This window comes from Vombatus ursinus, unplaced genomic scaffold, assembly GCF_900497805.2.
Source record: "Vombatus ursinus unplaced genomic scaffold, bare-nosed wombat genome assembly UNPS02012179.1, whole genome shotgun sequence".
In the NCBI taxonomy this organism is placed as follows: Eukaryota; Metazoa; Chordata; class Mammalia; order Diprotodontia; family Vombatidae; genus Vombatus; species Vombatus ursinus.
Genome location: NW_020951957.1, coordinates 220,249 through 241,050, shown reverse-complemented (window position 1 = coordinate 241,050; position 20,802 = coordinate 220,249). Strand labels below are relative to the sequence as shown.

General features: G+C 38.3%; 1 protein-coding gene across 1 annotated transcript; it reads left to right on the top strand.

Moving 5' to 3' along the window:
- Nucleotides 1-313: 313 nt before the first annotated feature.
- RAB33B (RAB33B, member RAS oncogene family) lies at nt 314-19,724 on the top strand. The gene is made up of 2 exons (XM_027857529.1): nt 314-582; nt 16,277-19,724. The coding sequence occupies exons 1-2, from the start codon at nt 352-354 to the stop codon at nt 16,715-16,717; spliced, it is 672 nt and encodes a 223-aa protein (XP_027713330.1). The 5' UTR covers nt 314-351; the 3' UTR covers nt 16,718-19,724.
- Nucleotides 19,725-20,802: the final 1,078 nt, after the last annotated feature.

The window sequence follows — 20,802 nt, the reverse complement described above, 5'->3', positions numbered from 1 at the left end:
GGCAAGGGGACTGGCTGCCCTGGTCAGAACCCCTCCTGGTGTGGAAGTGGAGCGCGGGCGCGAGGCTGGGTGGGGCGTCTGCGTGAGGCTCTCCGCTCCCTCGGGGAGAGCGGGGGCGGGGCCGCGGCGGATGTCGCGGCGGTGGGAGGTGGCGACTGCACCCGGCCCACGTCGGAGGGCGGCGCGAGGCGCGGGACCCGGGAGCGGTGAGCGCTAGGAGCGTGCGCGCGCCCCCGAGCGGCGGCCGGGGCTGTGAGGGGACGTTGCGCAATCGAGCGGGGGTCCGGTCCAGTCGATTCCGGAGCCGCTGCCTTGGCCCCGGCCTCCGCTTCCGTTGCCGGAAGCGGCGCGATGGAGCTGGAGTCATCGCTGGAGGCGAGCTTCACGGCCAGCGGCGGAGGCGCGGGGCTGCCCCCGGCCCGCTCCCGCATCTTCAAGATCATCGTGATCGGGGATTCCAACGTGGGCAAGACGTGCCTGACGTACCGCTTCTGCGCCGGCCGCTTCCCGGACCGCACCGAGGCCACCATCGGCGTGGACTTCCGCGAGCGCGCGGTGGACATCGACGGCGAGCGCATCAAGGTGAGCGCCCGCCGGAGCCGCCCCGGTTCGGAGCCTCCCGGGCCCGGAGCCTCCCGGGCCGCTGACGTTGCCGACGCTTCCGCGGTTGCTAAGGGGGCTAGAGCTGGGAGAGCCCGCGGCCTGGGCCAACGCCTTCCTTACGGTTGTTAGAATGGTAGCCGGCGCCGATGCAGCGCTGGCCATTTGTTAACCTCCTTTGATCCTCACCATCACCCTATGAAGCAGGAGCGATTGTTCTCCCCGTTTTACAGATGAGGGTCAAATGATGCCCCTAAAGATGCTGAATTATGGGATGGAGAGCTGGCAGAAACCTTAGAAGAGCAGTTCATAGGGCCACCCGCTAATTTTACAGATCAGGAAACAGGCCCAGGAAAATGATGTCACCCGCTAAAGTCACTGAGGCCCAGAGAAATGAAGTGACCCGCTAAAGTCACAACAGTTGTTACTGAGGGACTTTAGAGGACCAGTTAATAGTGCAGCTCCCTAATTTTACAGATTTGGAAACTTAGGCCCAGAAGTGACCGGCTAAGGTCACAACAGCTATTACTAAGGCATATGAATGGATGGGTGGATGGATGGAGATGAGTTAAGACTTTGATTCAAGTCTTGTCTCTCCTTTTTACTTTGACAGCTCCGGGGAAGTTAATGCCCCATTGCCACCTCCCCCCCAAGCTTTTTAAACCTATAAAATGCAACTGGTTGCTCCTCTGAATTGGCCCAGGGAATTTTCCCGACCAGAGTTACCTACACTAATGAAATCACATTGCCCACCCACACAAGGTATTACTAAATGCAGAGCTTGGATGTGAACACAAATTGAGTGCTTTCTGCTACACTATGGAGGTATCAGATATAGAGATGGATGCTGGGCATGGGAGGGGACCTTATATGCACAGAGCAAGACTTTTCTAGAGTACATACTGACTGGCATGATAAAGCGTGGTGGGAGTCAACTGAGGACAGCATGGGGGGAAGGGGAGGAATTTATGGGATATCTGTTCTCTGCCATGTCTCAGATTTGGAAGAATCAGTCAGTTAATAACTTATTAAATATGTGTTTTGGATATAATAAACATTTAAATGATTTTTCATTCATCGGATCTCCAGGACACTGTCTTAGGTGTAATAGGGAAAGTTATAGAGGAAAAAAGAGCCCATTAAAAAATAATAGCTCCTATTAATATAGTACTCTAAGATTTTCAAAGCCTATACCTAATACAAAACCTTGTATAAGCATGTTATATTCCATCCATTTTTCTTTCTGGAGGGTTCTGTGTTCTTCCTGTTCTACAGTAGTATAACAGAAGTGAGGAATGGTTGAAGCTACTTAGGATAAGCAGCTGGTCACAGTAGAAAGGGAAGCAGTGGTCAATTTTTAATAAGGCATTTATGTGTGTTGGGTGATAATGCTTTTGTCATAGGTATATACCATCAGGAATAAATGAAATAATTGCAAGCACTATAGAAACCAATATATTCATTAAAATGCAAGTATTTTCTTGTAACCTAATGAACAATACAAGTCACCGAAGCCATCTTATTTTGTTCACTTTGGGGGATTTCATTTAAATCATCTTCATTTCCAAATATATCTCATGCACTCTTCGTGCATGAAAAGAGAAACAATATATTCAATATTCTTATATTTCTAGTCTGGAAAAATAAGCCTCTTTTAGAAAATGGCTTATTGTTAGCAGGGCCATCTTAAAATCCATTGATAAGTCCTTACTGAGAGCCTGTTTTGTGCAAGACTCAATGCTATAGGGAGGTGCAAAGAAGTAGAAAGGACAGTCTAGTTGGGGAGACCAGACACTCATATAGAAAGCAAACAGCAAAGTTATTTATTGTAAGTTCTAAACTAATTAGAATATGTGTTTGCCACTAACTGGTTCTGATCTTAGTGAAGTTTCCTCCGCTCTCTGGACCAGTCTTTATCTGTAACCTGAGTTGCACTGAGTTTGACTAAGGTCTTTTTGAGCTCTGTGAAAGGACAATTCAGAGTTAATGCTAATTCATGAATTAGTATTCCACTCAAAAATTAAACTGAATAAAGCCTGTTAAATTTTCTTTCTCCGAATAAATATGTAAAAAGGACAAAATTAATAAATATGAACAGAAGTTTTTAAGAATCAACTTTTGGACCATTCTTCCAAACAAAACATGTTTATTTGTTAGTATCCCTTCAAATATTATTTTGGAGAGGGTTAAAATCTGTGTTTTAGGAAATTTAATGTAATTAAATAATTTCTTGAGTGAAGATGCCCCTGATTTTTTTCATTGACAGTCCTAAATGCTTAGGACTCCATGTAAATGATTTTATTGTCTTTGTCCATTTGAGGATTCCAATTGAAGAGAAAACCTAATTGTGCAGAGGGAGAATTGAGAAGCACAATTGAAACTTGCAGAGTGAAAGGTCAGTTAGTGCTTCATTCCAGTGAATAACAAAGACAGGTTTGATTATGCCTAATGCATTGAGAAGTTAAGTCACTTGAGGTTAAGTCACATAGCCAGCATGTCCAAGACAGGGATTGAGTCCCGGTCTTCATGGCTTTGCAGCTGGCTCTCCATAGTTACTTCCTGCTGCCCCTTGTTCCTTCAATTTCAAGTTGGAATTCTGAATACATTTCCTAAGAGAAGCAGTGTTATAAATAGTGGTTAGGTTATATAATACTTGAAATACATTATTAACTAGGCATTTATAAGCTGGCCCAGGAACATAACTAACCAAGATCTGTAACATCATTTCTACAAGAAAGATAAGTTCTCGTTTCCAAACAACAGACTTGTAGGCCTTTTTAACAGTGCCCATTAATAAGATTTGTAAGTTTGGGGCAAATGTAGATACAGGCAATAGGTGGTATAGAAGTTTAGAGAAGAGGAAGTCACTTTAAGGGTCAGTGTCTGTAAAGGAGGTGAGATTTGGACAGGCAGAAAGAAGGGAAATAATAAGGGACTGTGGAGGGTGGTGGTGAGAGGGTGAGTGTTTGACAAAGGTTATTCTTGCAGTGGATTGGGGGAAAGAGAGATTGGTACCAGAGAGGTTATTTTAGGAGTCTAGACTTGGAACATACAGTGGGAGCTTGAATTAAGGCAGTATTGGTGAGAATGGAAAGAAAAGGAAAATTCAAAGACTGGCACTGGGTATATTGGAGAAGGGGGAAAATTTAAGGTTTTAAGCCGGAGTGATTTAGGAAAAGATGGTAGCACATAAGATAGAGAAGTTAGGGGGCAGGAATGATATGGCAGAGAAGACAAGACTTTCTGTTTTTGTCATTTTTAGTCATGAAGAAATGTGCAACCAGATTTGGACCTTTGTCTTCACTGTAGATAGTAGAGACTGTGAAAGTGGATGAAATTTCCAAGTGTATATGGAGTACAGGGATTATAAAGCATTATATAATGTACTTCAATGCTAAATATAATTTATTTTGGAAATATCTAATATTTTAGAATAGCTGTATCCTTTGCTCTATATGTAATCTGATCTATAGGGATCTGTTTTGTATGGTTCAAAGAAAGTTTGTTGAACAACTTTTTCTTTCTTTTGTTCCTATATGGAATTGAAAATGCTTTATATAGGGCAGCTAGGTGGTGCAGTGGATAGAACACTGGCCCTGAAGTCAGGAGGACCTGAGTTCGAATTCGGTCTCAGACCAAACACTTGACACTTACTAGCTGTATGACCCTGGGCAAGTCACTCAACCCCAATTGCCTAAAAGAGAAGAAAAGAAAATGCTTTATATTTCTTCAAAAAAAATCTATGATATCATTGATGTGGCTACTCCCTCCCCAAATGCAAATTATAGCTTTTAATAAGAGGTCTTTATGAGTTGCTGTGGCTGAAAAAATCTTCACAGTAGCACTGTTTGTGGAAAACAAAGTGAGTGCACACTGGCTAGGAATGGCTCCAAAAACTACAGTGTGAGAACATAATGGGTTGTCATTATACATTGAGGAATGATAAATATGGGGAAGTTAGAGAAGCATGGGAAAATTTTATGAAGTAAGGCTGAATGAATTAAGCAGAACCAAGACAATAATGTACAGAATGACTCCAACAGTATAAATGAAAAGATCACTAAAAGGAAGACAAATTCAAAGTAATGGGGAAAAAACAAAGGTACCTGGAAATAAATGATGAAACACTTATCCCTCCTCCCCCTTCACAACAGAGAGGAAGTAGACTACTAAGACAAAATATTGTATATATACTGTCAGATAAGTTCACCTTCACCTCGTGCTGAATCCCTCCAAACTTACCTAGGCTAGTCTTCAAACGACACTTCCTTTCTAGCTTGGTAGGACCTACCAGGAATACAAGTGAGACAGCAGTGTAAGACTTCAGAAGGATACAAAGTTATTCCTTCCCAGTGTTATAGCAGCCATTTTGATTTAGGTTGCATTTGAATTTGAAATTAGTGAATCAGTAACGACCTGTTGTATTTTATTCCCAAAAGAGCCTTGGACAGTATTGATTTATAACCATTGGATTGGGGCGATAATTTGTGAGAGATTTGTTTCAGGATCAGTCATATCAGGGGTATTGTGGTATTCTGGGTTGGTCCCAAAAATCATTTGATTTCTAGAAAATTTGTTTATTTGCTTCTTTTGTTGGGAGCATGGGAAGAAGGAATTCCCTGTTACTTGGCCAGATCTCCCATTGTTTTTCCAGCATGTAATCCACAAATCTTTGTTGTACCATTTTTCTTAGTTTGTACTATAGAGATAGTGATACCTAGAGATAAGATTGTAGAATTTAGAACTAGGAGGATTATTAGAGATCATTTAGTTCAGAATTTTTTTTTTTTTTTTTTGGCAATTGGGTCAGAGTCACACAGCTAGTAAGTGTCAAGTGTTTGGTCTGAGGCCAGATTTGAACTCAGGTCCTCCTGACTTAAGGGCTGGTGCTCTATCCACTGTGCCACCTAGCTGCCCAAGTTCACAGGTTCTTAACCTAGAGTCTGTGAACTTGCGTGTTTTAAAAATATTTTGATAACTGTATTTCATTAGAATGGGTTTCCTTTTTAATCCTGTGCATTTTATTTTATTCGTTTAAAAACATTTCTCTGAAAATGGATCCATAGGTTTCACCAGACTGCCAAAGGGTAGTCTGAGATGGAAAAAGTTAAGAAACCCTGATGTAATCCAACTAACTCATTTTGTCATTTTAATTTTATTTTCATGAAGATACACCTTCTGTCCTTGCCGCCTTCCCACTAGCTTCCACGGAAAGCAAGAAAAACAAACCCCTTTTACAGTCACACAAACAAACAAAAATGTCTCATTCTGTCCATCACCTCTATCAGAAAGCAGGGCACACGCGTCCTTTGGAATTGTGGTTGGTCTTTGTGTTGATCAGAGTTCTTAATTCTTTCAAAGTTGTTTAATGATAAAAAAAAAATAGCTAGTATTTATGTAGCATGTATTACGTGCTTAGCGCTTTACAAATATTATCTCATTTTATCCTTATGACAACCCAGGGAGGTAGATGGCATTATACCCATTTTACAGTTGAGGAAACTGAGGCAAACAAGTGACTTGCCTAAGGTTACACAGGTGTCTGAGCCTGGATTTGAATTCTGGTCTTCCTGACTCCAGGCCCAGTGCTTTTTCCACTTCACCATCTAGCTGCCTATTCGTCTTTACAACATTGTAGTTATATAAGATGAGTCTCCTGGTTCTGCTCGCTTTACTCTACATAGGTTCATAAAAATCTTTCCAGGTTTCTCTGAAACCATCCTCTTGATAATTTCTTAGAGCATAATGGTATTCCATCCCATTCGTGTACCATCACTTGTTCAGTCATTTCCCCATTTGATGGATACCTCTTCAGTTTCCAATTCTTTGCCATCACGGAAAGAGGTGATATAAAGATTTTTGTACATTTGCCACTTCCTTCATTTTACAAATGGAAGGCACAGATTTAGATCCATGGATCTATGATTTAGAACTGGTAATTAGAGGTAATTGAAAAAAAAATTTTAAATACATTTTGTTGATGTCTTTTGTCTTTACATTGTAGTTGTTTCAAAACTGTCACCAATCCTCCCTTGTGAAAAAGAAAAACAACCAAACAAAAACCTCTCTGCTCCAATTACTACACATCTAACAGCAAATATAATATTTTGTCTTAGTAGTCTCCTACCTCTGTGCACTAAGACAAGAGCCATTTCTTGAGGGAATGGGGTAAGTCCTCATATTGTAGGAGGTGGTGCTTGGGCTAAGATTTTAATTAAGTTATGGATTCTTAGAGGCAGAAATGAGGAGGGAGTACATTGCAGGCATGGGAGACAGCCTGTGCAAGGGCACTGAGTCCAAGGGTGGAACATTTTGTACTAAGAACAGGAAGAAAGCCAGGTTGGTTGAAAAGTAGGTGGAGGGGAATAATAGAAAAGAATGCTGGAGCCAGATTTAAGTATCAAACAGAAGTTGTATTTTATTCTAGGGACATTACAGAGCTATGGGAACTTTAGAACATGGGGGCAGGGCTAGGGAAGTGACATGGTTAGATGGATGCTTTAGGGAAATAGCTTAGGTGGCTAAATGGAAGATGAATTGAAGTGGTGAGAAACTTGAGGTAGGGGGACCATCGGAGGCCTTTACAATTGTCTAGTCAAAAAGTGATCAAGGCCTAGAATGAAGTGGTAGCTATGAGGGTGTTCTAAGTCTTCGTGTAGGTTTAAGCTTGTGTAAGGGGAATGCATTAGCAAGACTTGGCAACTGGTGATGCAAAAAAAAAATAGCTTAGAACTAGATTGTGGAGACCTTAAATGGCAGTCTAGGAAGTTTGTATTTTATTCTAGGATGTACTAGGAGAGTTGTTGAAAATGTTGAGCATGGGAATAACACGGTCAGACTTTATGAAGATTAAATTGGAACTTTTGTGAAGGATAATAAATTAGAGCATGGTGATATTGGAGACAGAGAAACCAATTTGGAGGTTATACTTGACCAGATGAGATGAAGAAGGTGAAGGAAGGGCAGAGATGCTGAAAAAGGACACTGGCCCTGTAAGTGGAGAGACAGGGTCAGATGCCAGAAGTAATATGGGGGTGCGGATTGATAGGACTTGACAACTAATTGGATATGAGGCTAGGAAGAGAAATTATGGATAACTTTGACATTTTAAGTATGGATAACTGGGAAGGTAGTGTTGCCGTCAGTAGAGTAGAATGCAGTGTAGTGCAATGAATAGAGCTCTGAACTTGGACCTTCCATACTCAGCTCTTACTACTTTTACTGTAATCTTAGACAAATCTTTAATCTGGCCTCTCAAATCTCCTCCAACAGTTGTCATTTTCCTTTTTTTGGTCATCTTTGCCCATCTTTGTTTGAATGTGCATCTCTTTTATTATTAGTGACATAACATTTTTTCTTGTGGCTGTTGATCTCTACCTTTACTTTGGAGAACTATCTGTTCATATCCTTTGACCATCATCTCTTGGGAAATAGTTCTTGTTCTTATGTAATTGAATCAGTCCAGATCTTTTATCAGAAAAGATTGCTGCACAGTGTTTTTATCCCCCTCTTCCATTTAACTGTTTCTTTTCAAATTTTAATGGCATTGATTTCTTTGGTGCAAAAGCTTAAAATGCTATACACTATAGGGCTGCCTTAATGAGATCTACCTTCGTTTAAGAATTTAATCTAAAAATTTGCAGAAAAAATAAGTGGATAAAAAATGTCTCTTGTGCAGTGCAGTTGTGTGGATATTCTTTTTTGTTTTTTGTTTTTTTTTTTAAACAATGAGCTTGTCTAGGGTAGGTGCTGCATATAGACATTTGCTTGTTTGCTGTTTGTCTTTCCTTCTCGAAAAGGACCATGACATCAGGTAGGTGATGTCATGACATGCAAGTGAATTGGATTTAAGTGGATTTAAGTGCAAAGTCACCAGCTTCACTTTCTCTTCCAGAGCCGTCTGGGTCCGATGGCCAGATATGGATCAGAACAACTGGAGATGGCCCAGGATGCGATAGAGAACCTCTGCCTTTTCAAGCTCAGGTCTTTAACAGGTTTCAATTTGACTGAGGCAGTGCCCACTCAGTGATTAAGGCTTAATAAAAAAAAAAATGACACAAAGAATGGCCTCTTTAAAAAAATAGATCTGGGAGGGGAAGACCCTCAGGGTTTTTGGCCAAAACAAAGCACCTCATGGCGCTCTGCCCAATGGGAATGTAAATTTTAATGTCTGAAACTTTTTTTTTTGTTTTGATTTTTTTTCTCTTAAAGACCAGCCTTAACCCCAAAGCACTCTGGTCCCAAACCAAGCTCTGCTTGGTCACTATTTGGGCCCTAATAGACTCAGAATGAATATAAATATAGACAGTAAATTAAATTGGACCCAAAATTTAATAGGAGGAAAAGAGTGGCTGGTTGGACATTTGAGTAATTTTAACACACCTTCAATAATCCCAAGTTATTTCTTCATATACACACAACCAACAATCCTTTTATTTTTTTCTCCACTTAATAGTATTTATTTTTCCCAATTACATGTAATTTACATGTAATTACATGTAGTTTTTAACACTCACTTTTATAAGATTTTGAATTCCACATTTTTTCTCCTCCCAAAAATGGCAAGCAATCTGATATAGGTTATACATGTACAATCATATTAAAAATATTTTCACATTAATCAAGTTGTGGAAGAAGAATTAGAACAAAAGGGAAAAACCGCGGAGAAAAAAAAAGTGAAAATAATACTCTTTGATCTGTATTCATATTCCATAGTTATTTCTCTGGATGAGGATAGTGTTTTCCATGAGTCTTTGAATTGTCTTAGATCGTTGTATTCCTGAGAAGATCTAAGTCTGTCATAGTTGATCATTGCACAATGTTGCTGTTACTAGGTACAGTGTTCTCCTGGTCTGCTCACTTCACTCAGCATCAGTTCATGTAAGTCTTTCTAGTTTTTTCTGAAATCTGCCTACTCATCATTTCTTATAGCACAATAGTATTCCATTATATTCATATACGACAACACAACATCCTTTTAAAAACAGCCTCTTTAGGAGGCAGCTAGGTGGTGAAGTGGATAGAGCTCCGGCCTTGGAGTCAGGAGGACCTGAGTTCAAATTTGGCCTCAGACCAGACACTTACTAGCAGTGTGACCCTGAGCAAGTCACTTAACCCCAACTGCCTCACCAGAAGGCAAAAAAAAGAAAAGAAAAGTGTGTATGGCACCAATAACATTTGGGGCAATTAGGTGGTGTGGTAGATAGAACTCTGGCCTTGGAGTCAGGAGAACCTGAGTTCAAATCTGGCCTCAGACACTCGTGACCCTGGGCAAGTCACTTAGCCCCAATTGTCTCACCAAAAAAAAAAAAAAGAATAAAAAACAGCCTCTTTATACTGCTTTAGGACTATGAATGATGGAACACCATAATCAACAAAGAATAAAAATTGTGGATAACACAAAAGGCAGTGTAGAGCCATACCACATTAATAAATGCTTTTTGAGGGGGCAGCTAGGTGGCTCAGTGGATAGAGCACCGGCCCTGGATTCAGGAGAACCTGAGTTCAAATCTGGCCTCAGACACATAACACACACTAGCTGTGTGACCCTGGGCAAGTCACTTAACCCCATTGCCTAACACCCCCCCCCAAAATGCTTTTTGGATTTATGTGGTTGGGTGTAAATTGGCTGCAGCAGCAATGACTTGGCATGTAAAAAAGTGATTTAAGGCTCTACCCAAGAAGTGTATGATTGGAAAAAGAGGTGGACCACTTATGTATCTAGAGCAAAGTGCAACAGAGAGACCCAGTGCTATACTGGTACTCATTTAAAAAACCTCGAAGAAGGCCTCTTATCATTTGGTTAGATTCACTGTAGACAATTCATGGGAGGATGTGGACAAGAAGTTCAGAGGATGAGAAAGCATGGATACAAGTTGAAATCCACACAGTTGGAGAAAGGATCGGTGAGATCATGAATTCAGTAAAGTGTTCTCTGTGAACAGTGGGAGACATTATGATGTCATGAGAAGAACCCTGGAGTCAGGACAAAGTCAGATATAAATCCCAAATTTATTTGTTAGCTATCTCAATATGGCATTTATTAGTTATCTCAACCTGGAAAAACCTAAGTCTCTTTATCTGTGAGATGAGAATAATGATTTTTTTTACTACCTTCTTCATAGAATTGTCTTTTTGGCAGCTGTGAGGGACCTTAGAGAATCTTCCTTCAAAGTTGAGCTCACTGAATCACAGACTAACACTGACCCTAACCCTAAACTGAAATGAAATTACTGAAGGAACTTGGGTAGCCAGCTAAGCCAGCCCACACCTAAACAAGAATCTCTAAAATAGCATACCCAGCAAGTCTTTTCTTGGTGGTGTAGTAGATAAAGTTCTGGGCCTGGAGTCAGAAAGATATTATCATCATCATCATCATCATCATCATTATTATTATTATCATCATCATCATCATCATTATTGATAATGAAGTGTTGGCAAATTTTTCTTCTTTTTTATTAATTTGTTTTTAATTTTCAACATTCACTTCCACAAGCTTTTGAGTTTCAAATTTTCTCCCCATCCTGCCCCTCCCCTCACCCCAAGATGGTGTGCATTCTGAATACCCCTTCCCCTAATCTGCTCTCCCTTCCATCACTGCCCCCACCGCCTTCTCTTATCCCCTTCCCCTTCTGTTTTCCTGTAGGGCAGGATAGATTTCTATACCCCATTGCCTGTATGTCTTATTTCTCAGTTGCATGTGAAAACAATTTTTAACATTTGTTTTTAAAACTTTGGGTTCCAAATTTTCTCCCTTCTTCCCTCCCCACCCACCCTCATTGAGAAGGCAAGCAACTTGATACAGGTTATGCATATGTAGTCATGCAAAACACTTCCATAGTAGTTATGTTGTGAAAAACTAACTATATTTCCCTTTATCCTATGCCGCCCCCCCCACCGATTCTATTCTCTTTTGACCCTGTCCCCCCTCAGAAGTGTTTGCTTCTGATTATCCCCTCCCCCAATCTACCCTCCCTCCTATCATTCCCCTACTCTCTTATCCCCTTCCCCCTATTTTCCTGTACAGTAAGATAGCTTTCCATATCAATTTGAGTGTGTATGTTATTCCCTCCTTAAGCCAAATCCAATGAGAATAGGATTCACTCATTACCTCTCACCTTCCCTCACTTCCCCTCCACTATAAAAGCCTTTTCTTGTCTGTTTTATGTGAGATAATTTACCCCATTCTACCTCTCCCTTTCTCCTTCTCCCAGCATAATCCTCTCTCATCCCTTAATTTTATTTTTTAGATATCACCCCTTCATCTTCAACTCACCCTGTGCCCTCTATCTATCTATCTATCTATCTGTAATTTTTTTTTCCCTCCCACTACCCCTAATACTGACCAAAGGTCTTGTGAGTTACAAATATCATCTTTCCATGTAGGAATGTAAACAGTTCAACTTTAATATGTCCCTTAAGATTTTTTGCTTCCCTATTTACCTTTTCATGCTTCTCTTGAGTCTTGTATTTCAAAGGCAGATTTTCTATTCAGCTCTGGTCTTTTCATCAAGAATGCTTCAAAGTCCTCTATTTTACTGAATGTCCATTTTTTCCCCTGGAAGATTATACTCAGTTTTACTGGGTAGGTGATTCTTGGCTGTAATCCTATCTCCTTTGCCCTCTGGAATATCATATTCCAAGCCCTCTTAATGTAGAAGCTGCTAAATCTTGTGTTATCCTGATTGTGTTTCCACAATACATGAATTGTTTCTTTCTGGCTGCTTGCAATATTTTCTCCTTGACCTGGGAACTGTGGAATTTGGCTATAATATTCCTAGGAGTTCTCCTTTGGGGATCTCTTTCAGGAGGTGATCTGTGGATTCTTTCAATTTCTATTTTGGCCTCTGGTTCTAGAATATCAGGGCAGTTTTCCTTAATAATTTCTTGAAAGGTGATATCTAGGCTCTTTTTTTTTTGATCATGGCTTTCAGGTAGTCCAATAATTTTTAAATTATCTCTCCTGGATCTGTTTTCCAGATCAGTTGTCTTTCCAGTGAGATATTTCACATTGTCTTTTATTTTTTCATTCTTTTGTTTTTTTTTATGATGTCTTGATTTCTCATAATCACTTGCTTTCATTTGCTTCATTCTAATTTTTAAGGAAGTATTTTCTTCAGTGAGCTTTTGGACTTCCTTTTCCATTTGACCAATTCTGCTTTTTAAGACATTCTTCTACTTATTGGGTTTTTGGACCTCTTTTGTCATTTTTTTTTTGCTTTTTTTAATTTATTTTTTTTATTTTTAACATGTGTTTTTAAAACTTTGGGTTCCAAGTTTTCTCCCTTCCTCCCTCCCCACCCACCCTCATTGAAAAGGCAGGCATCTCGATACAGGTTATGGATGTGTAGTCATGCAAAACACTTCCATAGTAGTCATGTTATAAAAAAATAACTGTATTTTCCTTCATCCTATCCTACCCCCCCATTTATTCTATTCTCTCTTTTGACCCTGTCCCTACTCAGAAGTGTTTGCTTTTGATTATCCCATCACTCAGTCTGCCCTCCCCTCTATCAACATCCTGCTCTCTTGTCCCCTTCCCCCCTTATTTTCCTGTAGGGTAAGATAGATTTCCATACCCCATTGGGTATGTTATTCCCTCCTTAAGCCAAATCCTATGAAAATAAGATTCACTCATTCCCTCTCACCTTCCCCCATTTCCCCTCCACTGTAAAAGCCTTTTCTTGTCTATTTCATGTGAGATAATTTACCCCATTCTACCTCTCCCTTTCTTCTTCTGCCAGTATAATCCTCTCTCACCCCTTAATTTTATTTTCCAGATATCACCCCTTCGTCTTCAAACTCACCCTGTGCCCTCTATCTGTCTATCTATACATACATATAATTTTTTCCCCTCCCTCTTGGGAGGGGACTGACCCACTTGGGTCAGTCTGTTTTTTATTTTTTTATTTTTTTTATTTTTAGGCAATTGGGGATAAGTGACTTGCCCAGGGTCACACAGCTAGTTAAGTGTCAAGTGTTTGGTCTGAGGCCGGATTTGAACTCAGGTCCTCCTGACTTCAGGGCTGGTGCTCTATCCACCGCGCCACCTAGCTGCCCCGAGTCTATTTATTAAGGTGTTATTTTCTTCAGTATTTTTCTTTGGGTCTCCTTTAGCAAGCTGTTGACATGTTTTTCATGATTTTCTTGCATCACTCTCATTTCTCTTCCCAGTTTTTCCTCTACTTCTCAAAATCTTTTTTGAACTCTTCCATGGCCGGGTAATGAGTCATATTTTTCTTGCAACATTCCTGTGGATCTGTGATCTCACTGATGTAGGTTTTACCTCCATTGGTATAGATTTTAACCTATTTTGTGCATTTTGTCCCAGAAATTTACCATAGACACCCAGCAGATATTCAAGAGCCTTCCTTAAATTCTTCTGTTATTACAAGGACATCAGTAGAGCATCCCAGATTGTCCGTTGTTGTTGGCTTTTTCTCTCATAACATTTACTACTGCATAATATTCGCTACTACTACTGCCGCGTAGTAGTAGGTCTGTTCACATTACTTCTACGTAATATTTCATTCTTATTGTGTTGCAGCCTACTAGCACCCACTTACCTTTCTGTTGTGCTTTGGTGGATCTTCAACTTGAGTTTTCAATGACTGTTGTATTCTGTGATATTCTGTACTTGCGATATGACATTGTTTAGTTGTTTCAGTCATGTCCGACTCTTTGTGATCCCGTTTGAAGTCTTCTTGGCAGGGATACTGGAGTGGTTTACCATTTCCTTCTCCAGATCATTTTACAGATGAGGAAACTGAGGCCAACAGGGTTAAGTGATATGTCCAGGGTCATACAGTTAGTAAGTATCTGAGGCTGGATTTGAACTCAGGTGTTGCTGACTCCAGGCCCAGCGCTCTATCCACAGTGCCACCTAGCTGCCTGTTCGTATAACACATTACTGGAAGAACATTATTAGTCCTTAAAAGATGAGCCTTTATTTTAGGAAAAAGCTTGAGATCATTTAATGAATTCTGTAGTTTCCCAAAGGAAATCAAGGCTTCTCTTCCTCCTATTCAATTCTGAACCCAGATTATTATACATTTACAGTGTCTGACCCAGATATTTGTACAGATGGATGAGTTCTATAACTTGCTCTATAGTTTGCCTATCCAGTTGTGTGTTGGATTCTGTACAACATTCATTCTTCATCTGCTTGTTTTTTCCCTGTGTGAAAAATTAGACCAACCTCCTTAACAAGACTGAATCTTATTTAGGAAGTTCTGCAGTGTTCAGGAACTCTGTGTAGTCAGCACAATTTTATCTGACAATAGGAGCCATCTAGTGAATTTTATGTATGGATTTTCTCTTTGACTTGGTTCTCTGTTGGATCCTTCTTCATGACAGGTGAACACTTTTGACTGTATATCTCCCTGTTTCATGCCTTGCTTGATATTATTTATTAGGGGATCATCAGAGTTATAGCTGTTACATCTTTCAAGATATCTTGTCTGCTTTTGATATATGAATGGAAGATAATATATCATCTAATTTTCCTCTTTGCCATTTACATAATACACCTACTGCAATAGTTGCTGGTTCTTCCCTTTGGGACCACATGGAAACAGCTTAAACCTTCTTCTGTGTAGCTCTCCTCCAAGTGGTTAGATGTCTATGTCCTCTAGAAAGTCTTCCTCACAGTTTTGACCTTTCCTTCAAATTTTCTCAGAATACTTAATTCTCTCCCTTGCCTCCTGTCTTTTATTGTGCTCATATTATACTTGTGTAAATGTTTTATTCCCCCCAGCATTGGAGAGCTTGGGAGAGTATGGTATGGAGCAGTGATATCAAACTCAAGTAGGAACAAATCCCTATAGAGCACATATTGATTTATTAGAAAACCACAGATTAACAATGCTTCAGATATCTGAAGTAAGCATGTCGTATGCTCTCTTAAGTCTTGGCTTCTTCAAACTAAACATCCCCAGTTTGTTTTTTGACATAATTGAAAGTCCCCTCGTTATCTAAATAACCATTCTGTGGACATTATTTTGTCAGTATTCCTCTTAAAATGTGGCCAGTATACCTGAACACAATACTTCAGATGTGGTCTGACTAGGATAGCGTAATTGGGAAGATAATCACACTCTCCTTTATACTAGACATTCAGTTGCTCTTAACGTAGCTCTACCTAGCTTGCATTAGATTGTTGTTGTTGCTGGGTTGTTTTTTTTTTAAAGCTCACTATTGACTAGTTAAGCTTAAAATCAACCTCCATTCCTAGGTGGCTTTTCATATCTTCTGTCCATATCTTTCTCACCTTGTACTTGTGGACAATCACAAATAATTGAACTTATCCTCAGAACTGCTATTCAATTATATTGTTATTAGAATCAAACTGTGCCTGAGCTTTCTAATAAGAAGTTATTAAATGATAGTAATCATGAAAGTTGGACCCCAAAGGGTAAATTTTTGAGGGGTCATACTAACTCTTAAATACCACCTACTAAGAAGACTGCTAGGATTTTGGATCTGTATTACCCATACCAGTGATGTCATGGTTACTTGAAATATTGAAGAAATAGGTATGAAATACTTTGAAAAAATATAAAGCACCATATAATTTCAAGGGTTTATTTGTTTGTTTTGTTGATAGAACAATAGGATTCCTAAGTATTTTAAATTGGGATTATTCTATTGTAATTTTTTTTCCTCTTTTTATTTTCAGATACAATTATGGGACACAGCAGGGCAAGAACGGTTCAGAAAAAGCATGGTACAGCACTACTATAGGAATGTACATGCTGTTGTCTTTGTGTATGATATGACCAACATGGCCAGTTTTCGCAGCCTGCCGTCATGGATAGAAGAATGCAAACAACATTTGCTTGCTAGTGATATACCAAGGATTCTGGTTGGAAATAAATGTGACTTGAGAAGTGCCATTCAAGTTCCTACAGATTTGGCCCAAAAATTTGCTGACACACACTCTATGCCACTGTTTGAAACCTCTGCTAAAAATCCCAATGATAATGACCATGTGGAAGCTATATTCATGACCTTAGCTCATAAGCTCAAAAGCCACAAACCTCTAATGCTTAGTCAACCAGCTGATGATGGAATTGTTTTGAAGCCTGAACCAAAACCTACAATGACCTGCTGGTGTTAAATAACAGTATTTTAAAAGTTAATCTCTTGACTTGTTGAAAAGATGCTTTTTAAGTATACAGTAAGTCCCAAGTTTTAGTTACAAGTATATTAGATCATCTTAGCACTTTAATGTTTGTCTTGTAAGTGGAAGTCAAGTCATTCATTCATTTCTTTGCACTTTCTATACAACTTAATGAAATTTTGTCACTTTGGTTGCATGGAGAAGAAGGCGGGGACAAAGAAACTCAAGTAAAGTTTTGAGGTTGAGCAAGTAGAAATAATCAGTTCCTCTGAGCTCATTTTTTTATTTGAATCATTGTGATATATGTTTTCATTATAGAGTTGAAATGAAGCAAGGCCAGGAGGAATAAGATAATCTTCCTTCTAAGCCAAGAAAGGTTAGTGGTGCCTCAAATAGATGAAAATGAAGGAATTTTAAGAATCTTCAATTAAATTATTTTAAATGGATCATTGTCTAGCAGCCAAAGGTTTTATGTGATGAAAATCTTCAAGGGAATTAGAGTAACTCTTTTACTGGAATATAATTTGAATGTGATATGTTCTGTCAGCTTAAAAAGGGTGAAGCCCCAATTTTTGTTTGTTTCTGCACCTTACAGAATTTTTTAAAAATCCTGTTTTAAACATTATGTCAAGTATCTGTGATTTTTTTCAGTGAGGAAACTCCTTCCACTTTCATAGATTGCAGCCTGTCTGAAATTTATGAAGCACGTAGCTATCCTAAATCCTTATACCTTGAAATAGCTTTATTATTAAGTTATAATAATCCTATAATTTGTATTATTAAATTACATTTTAGAGCCAAGGGTTTGGTCCAGAAATCTGGGAAGGAGAGGAATGTTCCCAGGATTCTCATCCAGGCTTGATGTCGTAAAGGATATGAGTCTTTCAATATTACTTGACCACTTGGTGCCTCAACCATTGTAGATCAATTTTATCAAAAAAAAATTTTAAATAACAAGCTTTATTTTAATTTTGGTCCTAGATTAATTATTTTAAATAGATAATGTGAAAGGTCGATTTTAAACTTTGCTACATAATGAGATTTTTTTTTTGGTTGAGCTCTTGTTTGGCCAGTTTAAAAAGGAAAATATACTTGAAAGTTTTTGCAGTGCATGTCAGAAACTACATGTAATTGAAGAAAAAAAAAAGACTAAATCTGAAGTCTAGCTACCACAGGAAGACTATGCCTTAGCTATTAGTGATTTTCAAGTTTGTTTTTTGGAATGTTATCTCCTGCCAGAAACTTCAATTTAATAACTGAAGGCTTCTATATGAAGACTAAGGAAGTCATCAATTGCCAATCCAGCTATAGTTCTTTGTACCCTTTAGCTCAACTTCTATGATTCCAAGTGTACTTATATAATAGTACTTTGCTGTGGGTGTAGTATTTTAAAAGGAAAAACACTGTCTTTAAAGATTCTGTCACAGCAGCTCTATTTCACTCTAAGAAATAAATTGATATTTAGGAGAAAAAAATTATATCTCTCAGTAGTGGACAAAATAATACAAATCTTTTTCCTAAGTTTGCACACACAACTATTATGAAAAAGGGAATTAAGCCATGGGATTTAATTGAGTACGTAAGTTTAATGATTTTTATATAATATAGCCATTGTTGATAAATTTCAAGAACACATTAAATAAATGGACAAATTGTGCTTTTGTTAATGTCCAAGACACGTGGAAAGAAATTAAACATTCAGCTAGTTTAGGGCTTTTTAAAAAATTTATCATAATGGTAATCTTATGAGGATTATTTAATTATAAAAGCATAATTATTAACTGAAGTATGGAAAATAGAACAGGAAATAATTATTCCATTTTAAATTACTATGGCTTAAGGGAAAATAAATTGGTTTTATTCTTGTTTAGGAAGAAGAATCAATTTTCTTTAATCATACTAGATTAAAGATTGATGATTTCCTCCTAAATTGAAAATTGTAATTGTCTTTGTAATAGTGCTATGATAACAATGAGAGCAATTATTTGGGTAATAATTTTTAAAGAAGGGAACCGTATTTCTCTTTATTGCCTTCCCTAGCTTTTTTTTTTTTTTTTTTTGTTAATGTAGGGGCAATGAAGAGATGGAGGAAATGGTTTACAAACTTTCTAAGGACATTCTACATTTTTCCAACATTTTTATTGCTGGTTTAAAAAGTAATTTAACTAGTTTCTTGAGTAAAAAGTTACAAATGTGCTTTAATTCTTTAAAGGATTTATTTTTGACAGCATATTAATTTCAAAATAATCTTGTTTATATCCATTTTTTAAATTTTTTTATGTTTTTTTATATTAAAAAATGTTACTTATTAGTTGAATTGGGGTAAAGCTTTCCAACATCAGCCAAAAGAACTATATGAAAACATTTCTTTGAATGTTGGGAAACGGCTTCTAGTGAATCATTAACCATGATGTATTAAAACCTGTAAGCACAGATCCTGCATCTTATGAATTTATGGTTTATAGTTACTTTAACTGTATTCTGCAGTTTCTTATTTCAGATGTTTTCAAATAGTTGTTATTTAGGAAGTTCCAGTATGGGACATTAATCCAGAATCTAATAAAGTCGGTCAGTAGCAGTGTTTTACTCAAAAGCATATTTTGTATAGCTTTCTCCCAACAAACTAAAATTAAAGTCAAATAATTTTATTTTAGAATAGTATCACTGCCTATTCTCCCTATTCACTTTCCCTATTCCAGTTGCCCCCAAGCCTAATAAATAAGCTTTGCCACAAATGAAAATAGGGTGTTCTGTTTTGTTCATTATGTGGTTGTTGGTGTTATTGTAATATTATGGTACATCAGATAGGGAATTTTCCATATAGTCTGAGCTTCAAGTGGTATTTAATAAATTATGAATGCCAACCCATTTAGAACTTAATTCCTTCAACACTCCTGGAGTGACAGGTGGATTCTTTCTATTTTCACGTTGCCATCTTGTTCTAATGTGTCTGGGCTATTTTCTTTAATGATTTTTTGAAATCTGATATACAGTTTTTCTTTTTTGGTCATAGATTTCAGGTAATCCTATGCTAGGTTACTAAATAAAGAAGGGAGCTAGTTTGTATTATTACAGACTGCCATATTTATCTTGAATTGTCGTATTTTTGCGTATCCCTCTTTTAGTATTCCTTTCATAGAAGTAATTTCAGTCTCTGTTACTGACTTTTTAGAGTAATTGCTAGTGTACTGATCATTTAAATCTGATGCATGCTTACAGATTTATAGAGTCCATCAAACTTTCTTAGTAAGCACCTGCTATATGCCTTGGAGTGTTTTAGACTGTAGAAATACCAAGACAAAATGAAATAGTCATGTGTTCCCTGATAAGTAAGACAAAGATTAATATTGATGCCTTTTAAAGTTGATGTGGGCAGCTAGCTGGCACAGTGGGTAGAATGCCAGACTGGAAGTAAGGAAAACTCATTTTCCTGACTTCAAATCTGGTCTCAGACACTTACAAGCTATGTGACCTTGGGCAAGTCACTTAATCCTGTTTGCTTTGGTTCCTCATCTGTACAATGAGGTGGAAAAGGAAATGACAAACCGTTATCTTTGCCAAGAAAACCCCAAATGGGGTCACAAAGAGTCAGACACAACTGAACAACAATAACAAAATGCACTAAAAGATTAAGAATAGATGAGAAGACGAAATTAAAAGTACAGCTCAGCTCCTAAGTTGGTTTTTATAGGATGTGGAGTCTTTGATTTTCATATTAGATAATCAAGGGCCGAAAGAAGGAACAGGTACCAAAAGCTCCCTGCTTTGAAGCAGAGTACAGAGTTCTTTTTTCTGTCTACTCTGTGTTGGCTTTGTGTACAGCTTCTCAAACTTCATAACCAATACCTTATTAAGTAAAATTGCGGACTGACTCCTGTCCTGCTGGTTTGACAAAATTCGGAAACTTCGAGTCTTAAAACTAATGATAAAAGTTGAAAAACTCCCAAGCAAAAACGTGTCAAAGAACTCTTCCTTATAATCCTCCCATTGATTCTCCTAGAAATGTGGTCATCAAGCATGCTGGGGTTTCTCTTTTGTTACCCTACCTCACCCAAGCACTTTTCAAGTGGCATATGGAAAGA